Source organism: Mustela putorius, unplaced genomic scaffold (genome assembly GCF_011764305.1).
Source record: "Mustela putorius furo isolate JIRA1106 unplaced genomic scaffold, ASM1176430v1.1 tig00000174_pilon_pilon_pilon, whole genome shotgun sequence".
NCBI lineage: Eukaryota > Metazoa > Chordata > Mammalia > Carnivora > Mustelidae > Mustela > Mustela putorius.
Genome location: NW_025421304.1, coordinates 18,776,540 through 18,791,074, shown reverse-complemented (window position 1 = coordinate 18,791,074; position 14,535 = coordinate 18,776,540). Strand labels below are relative to the sequence as shown.

The 14,535-nt window shown below is 38.1% G+C and overlaps 1 protein-coding gene across 8 annotated transcripts in view; it reads left to right on the top strand.

Annotated features, from left to right (window-relative positions):
* CNOT1 (CCR4-NOT transcription complex subunit 1) overlaps positions 1 to 14,185 on the top strand; it is a 112,725-nt gene extending 98,540 nt beyond the window's left edge. For 7 of the 8 annotated variants that reach the window (XM_004744290.3, XM_013052168.2, XM_004744291.3 and 4 more), the window contains exons 40-49: positions 1,268 to 1,516; positions 2,424 to 2,587; positions 2,778 to 2,895; positions 4,251 to 4,352; positions 7,389 to 7,562; positions 9,021 to 9,170; positions 10,161 to 10,341; positions 12,580 to 12,712; positions 13,538 to 13,672; positions 13,833 to 14,185. In XM_004744290.3, the coding sequence (XP_004744347.1) occupies positions 1,268 to 1,516; positions 2,424 to 2,587; positions 2,778 to 2,895; positions 4,251 to 4,352; positions 7,389 to 7,562; positions 9,021 to 9,170; positions 10,161 to 10,341; positions 12,580 to 12,712; positions 13,538 to 13,672; positions 13,833 to 13,911 (1,485 nt within the window). In that variant the 3' untranslated portion in view covers positions 13,912 to 14,185. Of the gene's footprint in view, positions 1 to 1,267; positions 1,517 to 2,423; positions 2,588 to 2,777; positions 2,931 to 4,250; positions 4,353 to 7,388; positions 7,563 to 9,020; positions 9,171 to 10,160; positions 10,342 to 12,579; positions 12,713 to 13,537; positions 13,673 to 13,832 lie in introns of those variants that run through there. The other variant, XM_045076132.1, reaches the window with a different exon arrangement.
* Positions 14,186 to 14,535: the final 350 nt, after the last annotated feature.

Sequence of the window (14,535 nt, the reverse complement as noted above, 5' to 3'; positions counted from 1 at the left end):
TACTTTTTAAGATGAATTTTAACTTAGTTAAATAAATCATACAGTACAGTAGCTCTGTACCCAACAAAATTCTAAAATATACATTATTGCATGGATGTTACTGAATGTTTATAGTTTGATTTCTGATTTGGATAGAAGAACTCTGAATCACTTGGTTTTTGCGATCATCAATATTTCATGGGTATGGATGTGGCACCTGTCTCAGCTCTTCCTGCTGGCTTTTTTGCTCTTGTTTCTTCTCTCTGCTTAAGAAAGTATAATTTATACTTTTCTGTTCTCTTTTGTATCCTTTTGAGAATTCTTTCCTCCTTGTGTTCCCTCTTGATCACAGCCGTTTGTCTTCATTACCTTAACCCCCTGTTAGTTTTTCAGATTTCAATGTACCAGAAGTCCCTCTGCTGAACTTCTCTCTTGCCTAGAGTACATAAATGTCAGTTCAGTTATTTTATTGCTTATCAAGGGACAGTGATTTGTTTTAAAATTTCCAAGATAACGGTCAAGTTTTCTTTCTGGGCTTGGTTTCTTTAAGTAAGCACTGACCTCCCTCTCTCTCTCTGCACCCTTAACTCTTTTTGTACTGTCTTGTTTCATACTAGCTAAATAACTTTTCTGCTCTGCTTCACTTCCAAATCATATGTCATGAAATTTGTACTTCTATACTTTAAAAGAACATTTTATTTTAAACTGAATTTACTTTAAAATAGACTTCAGTTTTCCTTAAAATAGCCAGATTAGATCTGTGGCTATTTTTTTGGGTACCCATTTATCATACAAATTATTACTTGATTTTCCTGTTGCAGCTGGCTGGAGTTTCAAAAATTTTGTTATTGGTTGAGTCAGTTGGAAGAAGTTAAATTCTGTGGGAAAATAAAATACGGAATATATGGCATTTAATTTCCTACAAGGGGGAAGTATGAATTGGCTAGAATGTCTTTATATGATTTTAGTGGGCTCCTGAAAGTTGGTTTATTTGTCTACTTAAATTTCCACATTATTTGGCTGTACACTGTTCACAATTGCCATGTTATTATCTCTTCTGTTCCATCTTTGCTGTTCTCCATTAAACTTAAAACTGAGGAATTCTGTCATTGATCCTTAATGGAGAAGTCATTTTCATGACACCTTTTTTAAAGTAAGAATTAGAAATGTGACAAAGAGTGAATAAGAGAATACCTCTTAAGCATGAAGATTAAAAATTGATGTGTATTATCTCATTTTTTTTGTTTTTATCTATCTATATATATTCTCATTATTGTTCCCTTGGTAGATGCACCAACAAGGAATCCTGAAGACTGATGACCTTATAACGAGGTTCTTTCGACTGTGTACTGAAATGTGTGTTGAAATCAGTTACCGTGCTCAGGCAGAGCAGCAGCACAATCCTGCTGCTAATCCCACCATGATCCGAGCCAAGTGCTATCACAACCTGGATGCCTTTGTCCGACTCATTGCTCTGCTAGTAAAGCACTCAGGGGAGGCCACCAACACTGTCACAAAGATTAATCTGCTGAACAAGGTCTGAACTTCTTTTTTGCCTTAGTCTTGGTATACTTGAAATCTGCGTCAGTGGTTCTCAGGGTCCAACCTATTCCCCCAGAACATTTTGTAAGATCCCTTCAGTCCTGAAATTAAATTTGTAGGTAGTAGTATAAACATAATCACTAAATTTTAGAAGAGTTTGGTACTTTAACTTAAGACCACAGGTGGTGGGGGGGAGCAGTGTATTTCAGTATGTTAATGTTTGGTAATGACTACATCGGAAGATACTTAGATAGTATAAAATTTTCACCTGTATACAGAATCACTGTGAATGGAATACTAAAAATACACTGATAATACAAAATAGTTTTCTTTTGACATACACAGTGGAGTTCCTGGAAATTTTACTATTAAAACTACAAAAACAAACTTAGGGTTTGTGGATAATTACCACACAGGTTATCCTGTCTCTTACTGTTTGGTGGGAAGATTAAGTGGAATGCAGGATGGCTCTTTGTATGAGACATTTCTGCAATTCAAAATCGTCTCTGGCCCCTCCATCTCCTAAATGTCAAACGTATAAACCATTTTGCCTCATCAGTTTCACATCAGACCAGAAAAATAAGGTTTTTTAGATTGTATTAATATAATGGAGTATGATGTACCATGCCTATTTTCAGAGCTCTTGAAAAACCAGTGGGTTTGTGGAGAGTATACAGTTCTGGTTGAAGATTATTGAAATTCAAAGAAAATACAAAATTCTACAGGCCACATCAAACCAGTATATGGCCCCTTTGGCTGCCAGCATATAATGTCTATTCAGATGGCATGTCTCTTTTTCTTTAATGTGGGGCACAAGAGTATGGGAAAAAAAAGTATGTCTAGGGAGTGATAAAAGTGAATTATCTTCATGATTTATAGGCTCTAATCTGTATATTCTGTAGGTCCTTGGTATAGTAGTGGGAGTTCTCCTGCAGGACCATGACGTTCGGCAAAGTGAATTTCAGCAGCTTCCCTACCATCGAATTTTTATCATGTTGCTCTTGGAACTCAATGCACCTGAGCATGTATTGGAAACTATTAATTTCCAGACACTTACAGCTTTCTGGTGAGTATTACTGAATTTAATAGAGATTTCTCGTTAAGGATTGCTGTTCTTAGTGGTAAAATTCGAGAAGTAGTACTCTTGTGGATTTGAGGCATGTTGATTTTAAAACTAGCTTGTGTGTTTTCTAATTACACTGATGTGTTTGTATTTAAGTTGGACCTTGCTTCTGATGAAGGTTTTTGTCTTTCAGCAATACATTCCATATCTTGAGGCCTACCAAAGCTCCTGGCTTTGTGTACGCCTGGCTTGAACTGATCTCTCATCGGATATTTATTGCAAGAATGCTGGCACATACGCCACAGCAGAAGGTGTGGCTGCAGTTTATCTTCTACAGATGAAGACTGTAACTACTTGGAGCTTATTATTAGCACTCTTAGTCACTTAGTAATAATTGTACTCCTTCCAGGCTTAGTCAAGAATTATTTAATGTGGAGTAAAGTTATGGAGAAGGTTTAACCAATACTTGACTGCCTGTGCCTAGAAGTCATTCCTCAATGATTAGGGTATTGCTCCTCCAGGTCTGTTGTGAGCAATGTGTTAATCTTGCTTAAGAACTTTTAAAAAAAAAGTCAAAACCTTGGAGTAGCTTTAAATAAAACTTGGGTAATGGAGCTCTAAAACCTGCCAGTTTTACAGGTTCTCACTCTAAATGCTAAAGCTTTTCACTCTCAAGAGTGATGAATACCACTGGTCTGTATTTGAAGAAATTAGTATCAAGTTCTAGTAAAGAGTTTTTAAATTGTAATTACAAATAAACACAGTTAACATGAGAGGTTTCTCTCCCATCTTGCAATTTAATGGCATATGAATAGAAAGCATCCCTGATTAGCCCTTAAGAAAATGTGACTACTTACGTGGTTGGCAAAAAAGAGAGTGAGATAATCCTTAAATGGAGTGGGTTTTATTTGGTATTCCAGGAGGAGGAACACAGTAACATAAACTTGTCCACAAGAACATAGTTTGTATAGTTGGGAGTTGATGACAGGCCATGTTTGGCTGAGAAGATTTGTGTTGTGAACTTTTTATAAACTGCAAGTTACTGGACAGGAGTTGGAAGTGGGAAAGGAAATGGTTGAGACCTAGGACTTAATTAAAAGAAGGAGTTAAGAAAACAGACCTCTGTCAGTTTCTTAATTGACTGTTTTGTTTTGTATCTGAAATTTTCTGAGTTTCCTTGTCCTCTTTAAATTTTGCTATAGGAACAAGGACCTCTATATATCCTGGAATTTCTGGAGGCACCCCCCCCCTTTTTAAAGATTTATTTCTCTTTAAAGAGAGAGTGTGAGCACATGCATACATGGCGGGGGTAGGGGCAGAGGGAAAGAAGCTCAAGCAGACTCCGCATGAGGGGGGAGCTGGACAGGGAGCTCCGTCTCCTGACCCTGAGATCACAACCTGAGCCAAAATCAAGAGTCCGGTGCTCAGCCAGCTGAGACACTGAGGCACCCCTGGAGCCATTTTGTTGTAAATATTATTTCTCACTGTTGCCATAATTATGCTTAGTCCCTTTTCATGCCAGTCTTTGCAGTATTTAATGTCCGTATTCTCTAGTTACATTAGTATGAAGATGATAGTAAGTCACAGTGTAGCTGCCTGGGCATCTTTTTGATGATAGAAGAGCAGCTGAGTATAATTACGGCTCATGTACATTTCTTTCTTTCAGGGATGGCCTATGTATGCGCAGCTACTGATTGATTTATTCAAATATTTAGCGCCTTTCCTTAGAAATGTGGAACTCACCAAACCTATGCAAATCCTCTATAAGGTAATTAATTTGCAGTTACACATTAAAATACTTTAAACTTAAAATTTTGAACACTGTCAACTGGGAATATGAGGCCTATTTTTTTTTTATTAATTAATGCTTTTATTTTTATTTTATTTATTTTTTTTTAACATTTTATTTATTTATTTGACAGAGAGAGATCACAAGTAGGCAGAGAGGCAGGCAGAAAGAGAGGAGGAAGCAGGCTCCTCACAGAGCAGAGAGCCCGATGCGGGGCTCAATCCCAGGACCCTGGGATCATGACCCAAGCCGAAGGCAGAGGCTTTAACCCACTGAGCCACCCTGGCGCCCCTAATTAATGCTTAAAACAAAAATGTATTTATTTATTTGAGAGAGGGCATTGGGGAGGGGGCAAAGGGAAAGGGAGAGGGACTTCTATCCAGGACTTGATCCCAGGACCCTGAAATCATGACCTGAGCTGAAGTCAGACACTTAACCGACTGAGTCACCCAAGTACCTCACTTTTCCTATTAAGTTTTTAAAGAATAACAGATCCTCAGGAAAACACAAAAATCAAGTGTATTTCATAACCAGTCCCCAAAAAACATATTCATAGGTTCAACTTCAATAGATGCTGCTAGTTTTACAAAGTATATGTGTCCATTAACTCTTATACCAGAATATCCCTGGTATTGTCTGTTTTTTGTTTTAGCCATTTTGGCAGTTGTGCAGTTAGGATCTCACTGTGAATGAATTTTGCATATCCTTGATTTTTTTAATGAGTACAGTGGCCATTTGGGTATCATTTGGTGATGTTCCTTTTATAGTTTTTTGCTCATCTTTTCACCAGATAATGTTTTTCTTATTTTTAAATAGGAATTCTTCATATATTCTGGATATGAGCCCTTTGTTTAATACATAATCAGATTATTTCCAGATCACTCTTGTGGCTTACCTTTTTATTCCCTTAAAAATAGGTGTCTTTTGAGGAATGGAGACTTTCAATTTAATGTAGTAAAAATGATCCAAGTTTTTGCTTTCGTTAAATGTTGGCTTTTGTATCTCATGTTGGCTTTGCCAGTCCCAAATTGACATCTATTCTGCTTGTACTCTGTTCATTGCCCAAGAACCTACATTATTCTGGCTTTTGTGTTACCATAATATGATCTGTCTCAAATTTAATATTGTGTATGGGTGAGGTTCATTTCCTCATCCTTCCTAGTACTGCCACCCCACAGTAAGTAATATAAGGCTTTTGAGTACCATTTTTTATTCCCCATTGAATTGATTGGGCACCTTTATCAAAATAATTGACCATTTGTGTATGCGTGTCTCTGTAGTTGATCTGTTTATCTGTTCCTAGGCCAGTACCAAACTGTCTTGATTTGTAAGACTTACTAAAAACCAGAGTAATGAGTAGAGTAAATTGTCCTCACTTTGCTTTTTTAAAGATTATTTTGGCTGTTTAATGTCATTTGCCATTGCATAAAGAACTGTATAGTCAGCTCAACTTCTGAAAGCTGGCTGGGATTTAGATTGAGATTGCAGTGGATCTATAGATCACTTTGGAGAGAATAGAGAACCTCTTAATAATATTGAGCCTTTCAATCTTGAACATGGATGTTTCAATTTAGTTAGGTCTTTAATTTTACTCTGTAATGCTTTGTAGTTTTCCAGCATAGAGGTTTTCAGTCTCTTTCTTTAGAATTATCCTTAGTTATTTGATGTTTTTTGTAAAATTGTAAAATACCTTTAAAATTTTTTCTTGTTTGTTGGCAGCATATAGAAACAAAACTGATTTTTTTTTTTTTTTTTATATATTGCCCAGCTACCTTGTAGCTGTGTATCTAGCTACCTAACAAAATTTACTTTTTCTGAGAGTTTATCTGTGTCTTTTGTGGGGAGAAGTGTATTCTTTTTCTTTCTTTCTTTCTTTTTTTTTTTTTAAAGATTATTCATTTATTAGCCTGCTCACATGCACAAGCAGGGGGAGCAGCAGGCTGGCTCTCTGCTGAGCAAGGAACCCAGTGTAAACATGGATGTGGGTTATGACCTGAGCCGAAGGCAGAGGCTTAACAGACTGAGCCTCTAAGGTGTCCCAGGAAGTATGTTCTATATACAAAGTCAATTCATCTACATACAGCAGTGGATTTTTGCTTTACTTTTACCTGCCTTATTGTCAGTGGCCAGTAACTCCACAACTGTTGAGTAGAAGATGGAGATAATGTCGTGTTTGTCTCCTTAATGATCGTAAAGAAAGCTTTCAGTAATTCACCATTATATTTTTATAAATCTACAGTTTTGTTTTGCAGATGCCATTATCTGAATAAGGAAATGCCCTTCTATTTATAATTTGTTGAGTTTTAAAATGTCATTAAATGGGTATTGAGTTACATTGAATGCTTTTTTAAAATGAAAAATTTTTTTATTAATAACTCCATCAAATGCTTAAGCTGCCATTGCATTTGGAACCATTTCATCATGATATATCACTGTGATTTCTGTTTCTAATATTTAAGATTTTTGTGTGATTTTTCACATCAAGCTTCGGTATCAAGAGTATGCAAATCTCATTAAAAGAATTGGAAAAAACTGAGATTGGGAAAATTGTATTCATTTTTCCTTAAGTGCTTATAATGAAGATTTTGCTGGTAAAGCCATCTAAGCCTGGATTTTAATCTTTTCAAGGATACCAGCTTTGTTTCGCCCTCCTTTAGTACTTTTTACAACATGTAATTGATTTTCCTCTTTTCCTTTCTTGGTTTTCATTAGTTGTTTTTTCCAGTTTCTGAAGACAGAATTTTTTGCCTTTTAATTAATTAGTTAATTTATTTTTGCCAGCCTCTTAAAGCATACACATAAAAGGTGTAAACTCCCCAAAGCTGGTTTTTGGTGATTTCCAGATGTAAATATTTTGGTAAAAAGCCTGTAATTTGTTACCGTAGTATATACTTTTGTCTTTTTTACTTACGGTAGTATAAATTTTACTCTTATTTCCTAACTTAATGCGGGAAACAGCCAATGTTTTTTTTGTTTGTTTGTTTGTTTCTTTCTTTTTTTTTTTTTTTTAAATAGGGTACTTTGAGAGTGCTTCTGGTTCTTTTGCATGATTTCCCTGAGTTCCTTTGTGATTACCATTATGGATTCTGTGATGTGATCCCACCTAATTGTATTCAGCTAAGAAATCTCATCCTGAGTGCCTTCCCAAGAAACATGAGGCTCCCAGACCCATTCACTCCTAATCTGAAGGTAAAGTTCCAAACAGTGCAAGGAGAAGTAAGTTATATCTTAGAATTTGAGCCCTTTCTCTAGTGGTAGACCTGTTTAACCCCTCTCTTCTCAGGCATATACACACACAAGTTGTTAGGTGAGAATGCTGTTGGGTGGTGGGGGGAGATCACGTTATTAAGCTTGCTGAATGTTAGTTCACAGTATTTGCCTAGCTGCTATTTTAAATTAATTTTGATAGTAAATTCATTTTTATAGAACCTTAATAGAGGTGTTGAACCAGTTATTTGCTGGGTGGCCCTGGTTTACAGAATTGTAGAACAGAACTTTGTAATGCTCATATTTCAAAGGTGTTTTTTGTATGTGTAGCCCTGATGTGGCTACTGTAATTTTTATGTATTTTGCACTCTTTTCTTTAATATGCATTATTTATTTATTTACTTGTAAGTAGCAAGTATGATCTGTTCTGCTGGGGCTTTTTTTTTTTTTTTTAAGATTTTATTTATTTATTTGACAGAGAGAAAGAGAGAGCACAAGTAGGCAGAGAGGCAGGCAGGTGGGGGCAGGCTCCCTGGTGAGCAGAGAGTTGGATGCAGGGCTCGATTCCAGGACCCTGGGATCACAACCAGAACCGAAGGCAGAGGCTCAACCCACTGAGCCACCCAGACACCCCCCCCCCCCCCCCCCCCTTTAGAAAAAGATTTTATTTCTTTATTTGATCACAAGTAGGCAGAGAGAGGCAGGCAGGGAGGGGGGTGGGCAAGCAGGATCCCTGCTGAGCAGAGAGCCCGATGCAGGACTTATCCCAGGACCCTGAGATGATGACCTGAGACAAGGCAGAGGCTTAACCCACTGAGTCACCCAGGCACCCCTGGGGCATCTTTTTAAAAACTAGAACTGTTAGGATGAGGAATCTCCTCTGTATTCTTTTTTGAAATCCAAGTCCAGGAAACAAACTTTTAGTGGTATACGTTAAACTTCGTTGCAAAAGTTACCTAATCCAGCCTTAATTTAGGAAGGTACCCTGCCCTAATTTAGAAAGATATATATAAGAAAATTTATTACAGAATGAGAGATTTGTATCATGTTGGAGATATTCTTTTAATTAAAGATTAATAAAAAGTGGCAGCTCTCATCAGGACATTTATAATGTACAGTTTTGGGAAAACACTCCTACCACTTTTTATTTTATTTTTATTTTTAAAAGATTTTATTTATTTATTTGACAGAGAGAGATCACAAGTAGGCCGAGAGGCAGGCAGAGAGAGCGAGGAGGAAGCAGGCTCCCTGCCGAGCAGAGAGCCCGATGCGGGACTCGATCCCAGAACCCTGAGATCATGACCTGAGCTGAAGGCAGCGGCTTAACCCATTGAGCCACCCAGGCGCCCCAATCCCACCACTTTTTAAGGCAGAGACAAAGAATTTACTATTAACTCTACATACACTTCTGGTTTTGATTATTTTATCTGTCTGCTGCAGGTGGATATGTTGAGTGAGATTAACATTGCACCCCGGATTCTTACCAATTTTACTGGAGTGATGCCACCTCAGTTCAAAAAGGATTTGGATTCCTATCTTAAAACTCGATCACCGGTCACTTTTCTGTCTGATTTGCGAAGCAACCTACAGGTTAACTGGTTTGATTTAAAACTTTTAGCTTTCATAGCATTTTGTAGGCACAGTCCCGTGGATGGCCTATTTGGGAACGAGTGTTTGTTTTGTTTTTTTAAGATTTTATTTGAGAGAGTGAAGAGGAGCATGAGCAGGGGGAAGGGCATAGGGAGAGGGAGAAGCAGACTCCTAGCTGAGCAGGGAGCCTGCTGCAGGACTCAATCCCAGGACCCCTGGGATCATGACCAGAGCTGAAGACAGATGCTTGACTGAGCTACTTACGTACACCTGGGAGTTAGTGTTTTCAACTGGATTTAAAATTTTTAAAACATAAATGTTATTTCTACTGGTTGGATGAGATTATATGAGATTACCTGGATTATGCATTTTACCTACTTCATTTTATCACTGACACAAAGCTAGTGCCTTGGAAGAGGCAACCGGGGAATAGGCTTGTTTTCTTTAAGAATAATACTGCTGATAATCATTCCCTGTCAGTCCTCCCAAGATTGTTCTAAATGGATTCTGGTTGTTGGGTGTACAGAAGAGGACTTGAAATTGTGTTATCTTTCCAGTCTTTCCATACCAGAAAACTACTTTTTCCCCTCCAAATATTTTTTTTCTCTAAGATTTCATTAATTTCCAAAATGAATGTGGGGCTCAGACTCACAGCCCGGTTATCAAGAGTCTCACACCACCTGCTAAACCAGCCAGACGCCCCTCCAGATATTTTAATGTAGTTGAGATAATGCATAGTCTGATTTACAAACTTTACTTGTTTGCTGATACCTTTTCAAGTTTTGGCTTCCAAAGGGAAATCGTTTTTGGTACTGACCCAACCATCCTTAGGCAACTATGTATTTGTTCAGCAACCTCACAAAGTCATGCAAATTTCTAAAATATAAATCACAAATGTTGAGAGCAGTTCAGCTCTTCTATGAAGGCATGAAAAGGGCTAGAAATATTGAATCCTGTGTGAAAATAAGTAGCTTTGTTTTGTTCGTTTAGGTATCCAATGAGCCTGGCAATCGTTATAACCTCCAGCTCATAAATGCACTGGTGCTCTACGTAGGGACTCAGGCCATTGCACACATCCACAACAAGGGTAGTACGCCATCAATGAGCACGATCACCCACTCGGCTCACATGGACATCTTCCAGAACCTAGCTGTGGACTTGGACACGGAAGGTGAGTGAGGCCAGCCAATTCTGAGAGTTAAGTTCTCTGCACCTTTTGCCATAGTCTGATCATAAAAATATTTTAAGCCACAACTGACAGTTATTTTACCAGTATGTTTATGGCTGTATTTTTTAAATTTCAATCCCATTTTTCAGTGTTACATCAATTTCAAGTGTATAGTCTAGTAATTTAGTAGTTCCATACATCACCCAGTGGTCATCCTAAATGCAGTCCTTAATTTTCATCACCTGTTTAATCCATCTCTATACCCACTCCCCGTTAGTAACCTCCAGATTATTCCCTAAAATTAAGTCTGATTCTTGCTTTGACTCTTTCTCATTATTTTCTTTTGCTTGTTTCTTAAATTTGCCATAATGAGTAAAATCATATGGTATTTGTCTTTCTCTGCTGGCTCTTTTATCTTTAGTTGTATACTATCTGCTTAATGCAAAAAAATTGGAGAAATGGAAAGAAATATCCAGAATCCCTACCACATTACTTAGTATTTCAGTTTGTATGATTACACTATTTTTTTTTTTTTTAGTGTGAAAATGAACATTTTCTTTTTACTAGCCTCTCTTTAAAAATAAGCTCATCTTAGATTGTTTTGTTAGCCTATGTTTCTCCCCAGCATTTATTAGTGTCTGTTAGGCAACTTGTTAAATATTAGGTATATAAAAATTAACATAGGATTTTCCTTAACCTGCTTTTTGGAAAGTTGACAATATAGAATTCTTCCCAAAGGTTGCATCTTGCCTGGTCGAATCACATTTCTTTTGGTCTTCTGTATTCATTCTTAATAGAGACCCCAGTAGGTACTAATCAACTACATAGACTTGCTTATTTTAACACAAAAAAAAATTTCTTTTTTTAAATTTATTTATTTAAAAAAATTTTTTTTTGAAATTAGGCTCGAGCCCCACAGGGGTTTGAATTCAGGTGACCCAGCAATCAACAGCTGGATGATGCTTAACCAACTGAGCCACTCAGGCACCCATAACATACATATACTTTAAAAAGGATGCCTACTTTTAACTTCACTGTTACCAGTTCTGGAGGAGATAGTTAATCTTGATGCACAAGCACTTGCTTGTCTGTTTGTGAAGGGATCTGAAACAATATAAAATCAAGATTTAACAAGACTGAACACCATTATGTCCATACCCAGCAAAAAAAGGGGGAGGGGCATAGCCTTTAGTGTTAAAGCTCACTTGAATAGCCTTATAAACATGAGTAATAATCAAGCAGAGGCAGACAACCAAATCCAGTTAATATGTATTTATTCCAATATAGTCTAAACTAGCAGTTCTCACAAAGTGTGGAGTGGAAGCCCTAAGGGCTGGTCGTCCCCAAAACCCTTTCACATAAGGGCTAGGAGGCCAAAACTACTTTCACAATAATGATGTGTGTGTACTCAAGTTGTCATGAGTGTCCAGTGGAGTTCTCCAGGGGCGACATAAAACACAACACTGGAACACACTGAACATGGGGCAGAAGAATCCAGCTGTCTGTTAAGCGACATTAAAGAAATCTGTGAAATTGCTATTCTTCCCTATTTTTTTTTTTTTTTTAAGATTTTATTTGACAGAGAGAGATCACAAGTAGGCAGAGAGGCAGGCAGAGAGAGAGAGAGAGGAGGAAGCAGACTCCTTGCCGAGCAGAGAGCCCGATGCGGGACTCTATCCCAGGACCCTGAGATCATGACCTGAGCCGAAGCCAGCGGCCTAACCCACTGAGCCACCCAGGCACCCCATTTTTTTTTTTTTAAATTTATTTGACAGAGATCACAAGTCAGCAGAGAGGCAGGCAGAGAGAGAGAGAGGAGGAGGAAGCAGGCTCCCTGCTGAACAGAGAGCCCGGTGCGGGACTCAGTCCCAGGACTCTGAGATCATGACCTGAGCTGAAGGCAGAAGCTTAACCCATTGAGCCACCCAGGCGCCCCTTCCCTAATTTTTTTAAATGCTTATATGCAGGGGTCTGTTTTTAAATATTTAAAAAAATGAAGATACAAAGTAACAACCTCCCATCCCAGAAATGGAAACACTGGGGACTCAAGACCTATTGGTTGAAACTAAAGGATACTGTGAAAACCTGTATCAGAAATCCAAACCTTAGGAGTTATAGCTCAGTGGCAGAGCATTTGAGTGTAGAAATCCAAACCTTAGCCCCTCAGAATGATTTTGTCTTTTTATGTTGGCTTTTCATGTGAGACAAGTCTGCAATAAAATGAGTTTTCTGAATTTCTAGGTCGGTATCTCTTCCTGAATGCCATTGCAAATCAGCTGCGGTACCCAAATAGCCACACTCACTACTTCAGCTGTACCATGCTGTACCTTTTTGCAGAAGCCAACACTGAAGCTATCCAAGAACAGATTACAAGGTAAGGGAGATGTTTTTCAGATAATTCTATGTGGTGCCTCTTCCCCTTTGTTACGAAGATTTTTTTTCCCCCATGTAGTCAGTATTGAGTATCTTTTACCTGTTAAATAGGAGATACAGTTGTGAGCAAAATGGACATGGTTCCTGCCCTAGCAGTTGACTAGTCTGATAGACACAAAATGACAAGTAGAGAATTACAAATTCTAATCATTGCTAAAATAAAAGGTCTTTAACAAAAGGTACTGGCATTTTGATTGAAAGTCAGCAGTTTTTCTCAGGTGGTGGTAGTGGTGATGATGTTTTTTCGTCCAGAGTCCTGAATCTACAGTCCTGTTAAAAGCCATCTAAAGAACTTGGGCTTTTCTTTATCGTCTAGTCTAGGAGAAGTTTGAAAGAGAAATAACCAAATCATACGTGTTTTTCTTTCCCCCTTTTTTGATGTAATGGTAGTTTAGGAATCTGTGCAGACTGCTCAGTCCACATAGCATTGGAGATTGGGCAGTGGGTAGATTCTGGTGAAAGAGATAAACACATTGTAAAAAGTGGGACAGACCTATTATCTGATACGGTTATTTTTACCTTAACTCAGTCTTCTAGACTAACTAATGGGAAGAGGGGCAGGATACAAACCCAGGTTTTCTAATTCCAGAATCCACGTGATTAACCATACTATATATATAGACATTACTCCACTTGTCATTAGTAAAGCTAACCTTTACACGTAATTTCATAATCAAGGAGAAAAGTTAGGAAAAAGGGTAAAGGAGAAGTGGTCATAAATTTGTAGGTTTCTCTGTGCAGTAACTAACCCTTTTTTCCCCTTCAGGGTTCTCTTGGAACGGTTGATTGTAAATAGGCCACATCCTTGGGGTCTTCTTATTACCTTCATTGAGCTGATTAAAAATCCAGCGTTTAAGTTCTGGAACCACGAGTTTGTACACTGTGCCCCAGAAATTGAAAAGTGAGTTCAAAGTCATTTTTTATTTAAGAATGAGAAACAGATGATGGCTCTAACTGGGGTGGGTGATTAAGAAGGTTAATGATAGCCAAAGCTCAGGTGACCCAAGATACTGCCAGGTCTGAAGTTTTTCTCACAAACTTGTAACTGTCTCTGTTTTCAGGTTATTCCAGTCGGTTGCACAGTGCTGCATGGGACAGAAGCAGGCTCAGCAAGTAATGGAAGGGACAGGTGCCAGTTAGATGGATCTGCATCTCTGCTGTAAATGTGTCACAGCCTGGAGGTCCCACTGCACCAGGTTTATAAACTGGCTGAAGAACCCTTTCAGCTCCTCCTGACTTTCCCTGCCCTTTGGTTTCCGGGTACCTGCCCCAATTACTGTTTGGGTCAGCTTCCTATGTGGGCACGTTCCAAAGTTTAAATGCTTTTTATTGACTCTTGGCCAAAATTTAGAAGATGCTGTGAATATCATTTTGAACTGTGTAAATATATGAAAGATAAAACCTTTGTCTGGAACTTCTTGGGTTTGTGCAAAATGTGTCCAAGGCTAGTAGGTAAACTTGGTACCTGCCTAGCTTGTAACTGAAGGCTGTTGATGCCATGCACTTGTGTGGGGATATAACATAGCTCCATGTCTCTGACATTCCTGGTGTCCCAAAGAATAGCAAAAAAAGCCAGTTTAAATATTGTGTAACTTATTTTTTTAATGTGGACAGGGGACCCTGAAAATCACAAAGTTGTTAAAAATGTGTATGTGCTACTATTTGGTATGCTTAGGGAACATGGGAAGAGCTCACAATCGAGAGCCCATGGATTTTTGTTTTGCTTCTTCCCCAAATCTGAAGCTGACTGCTGGGAGAGCATCA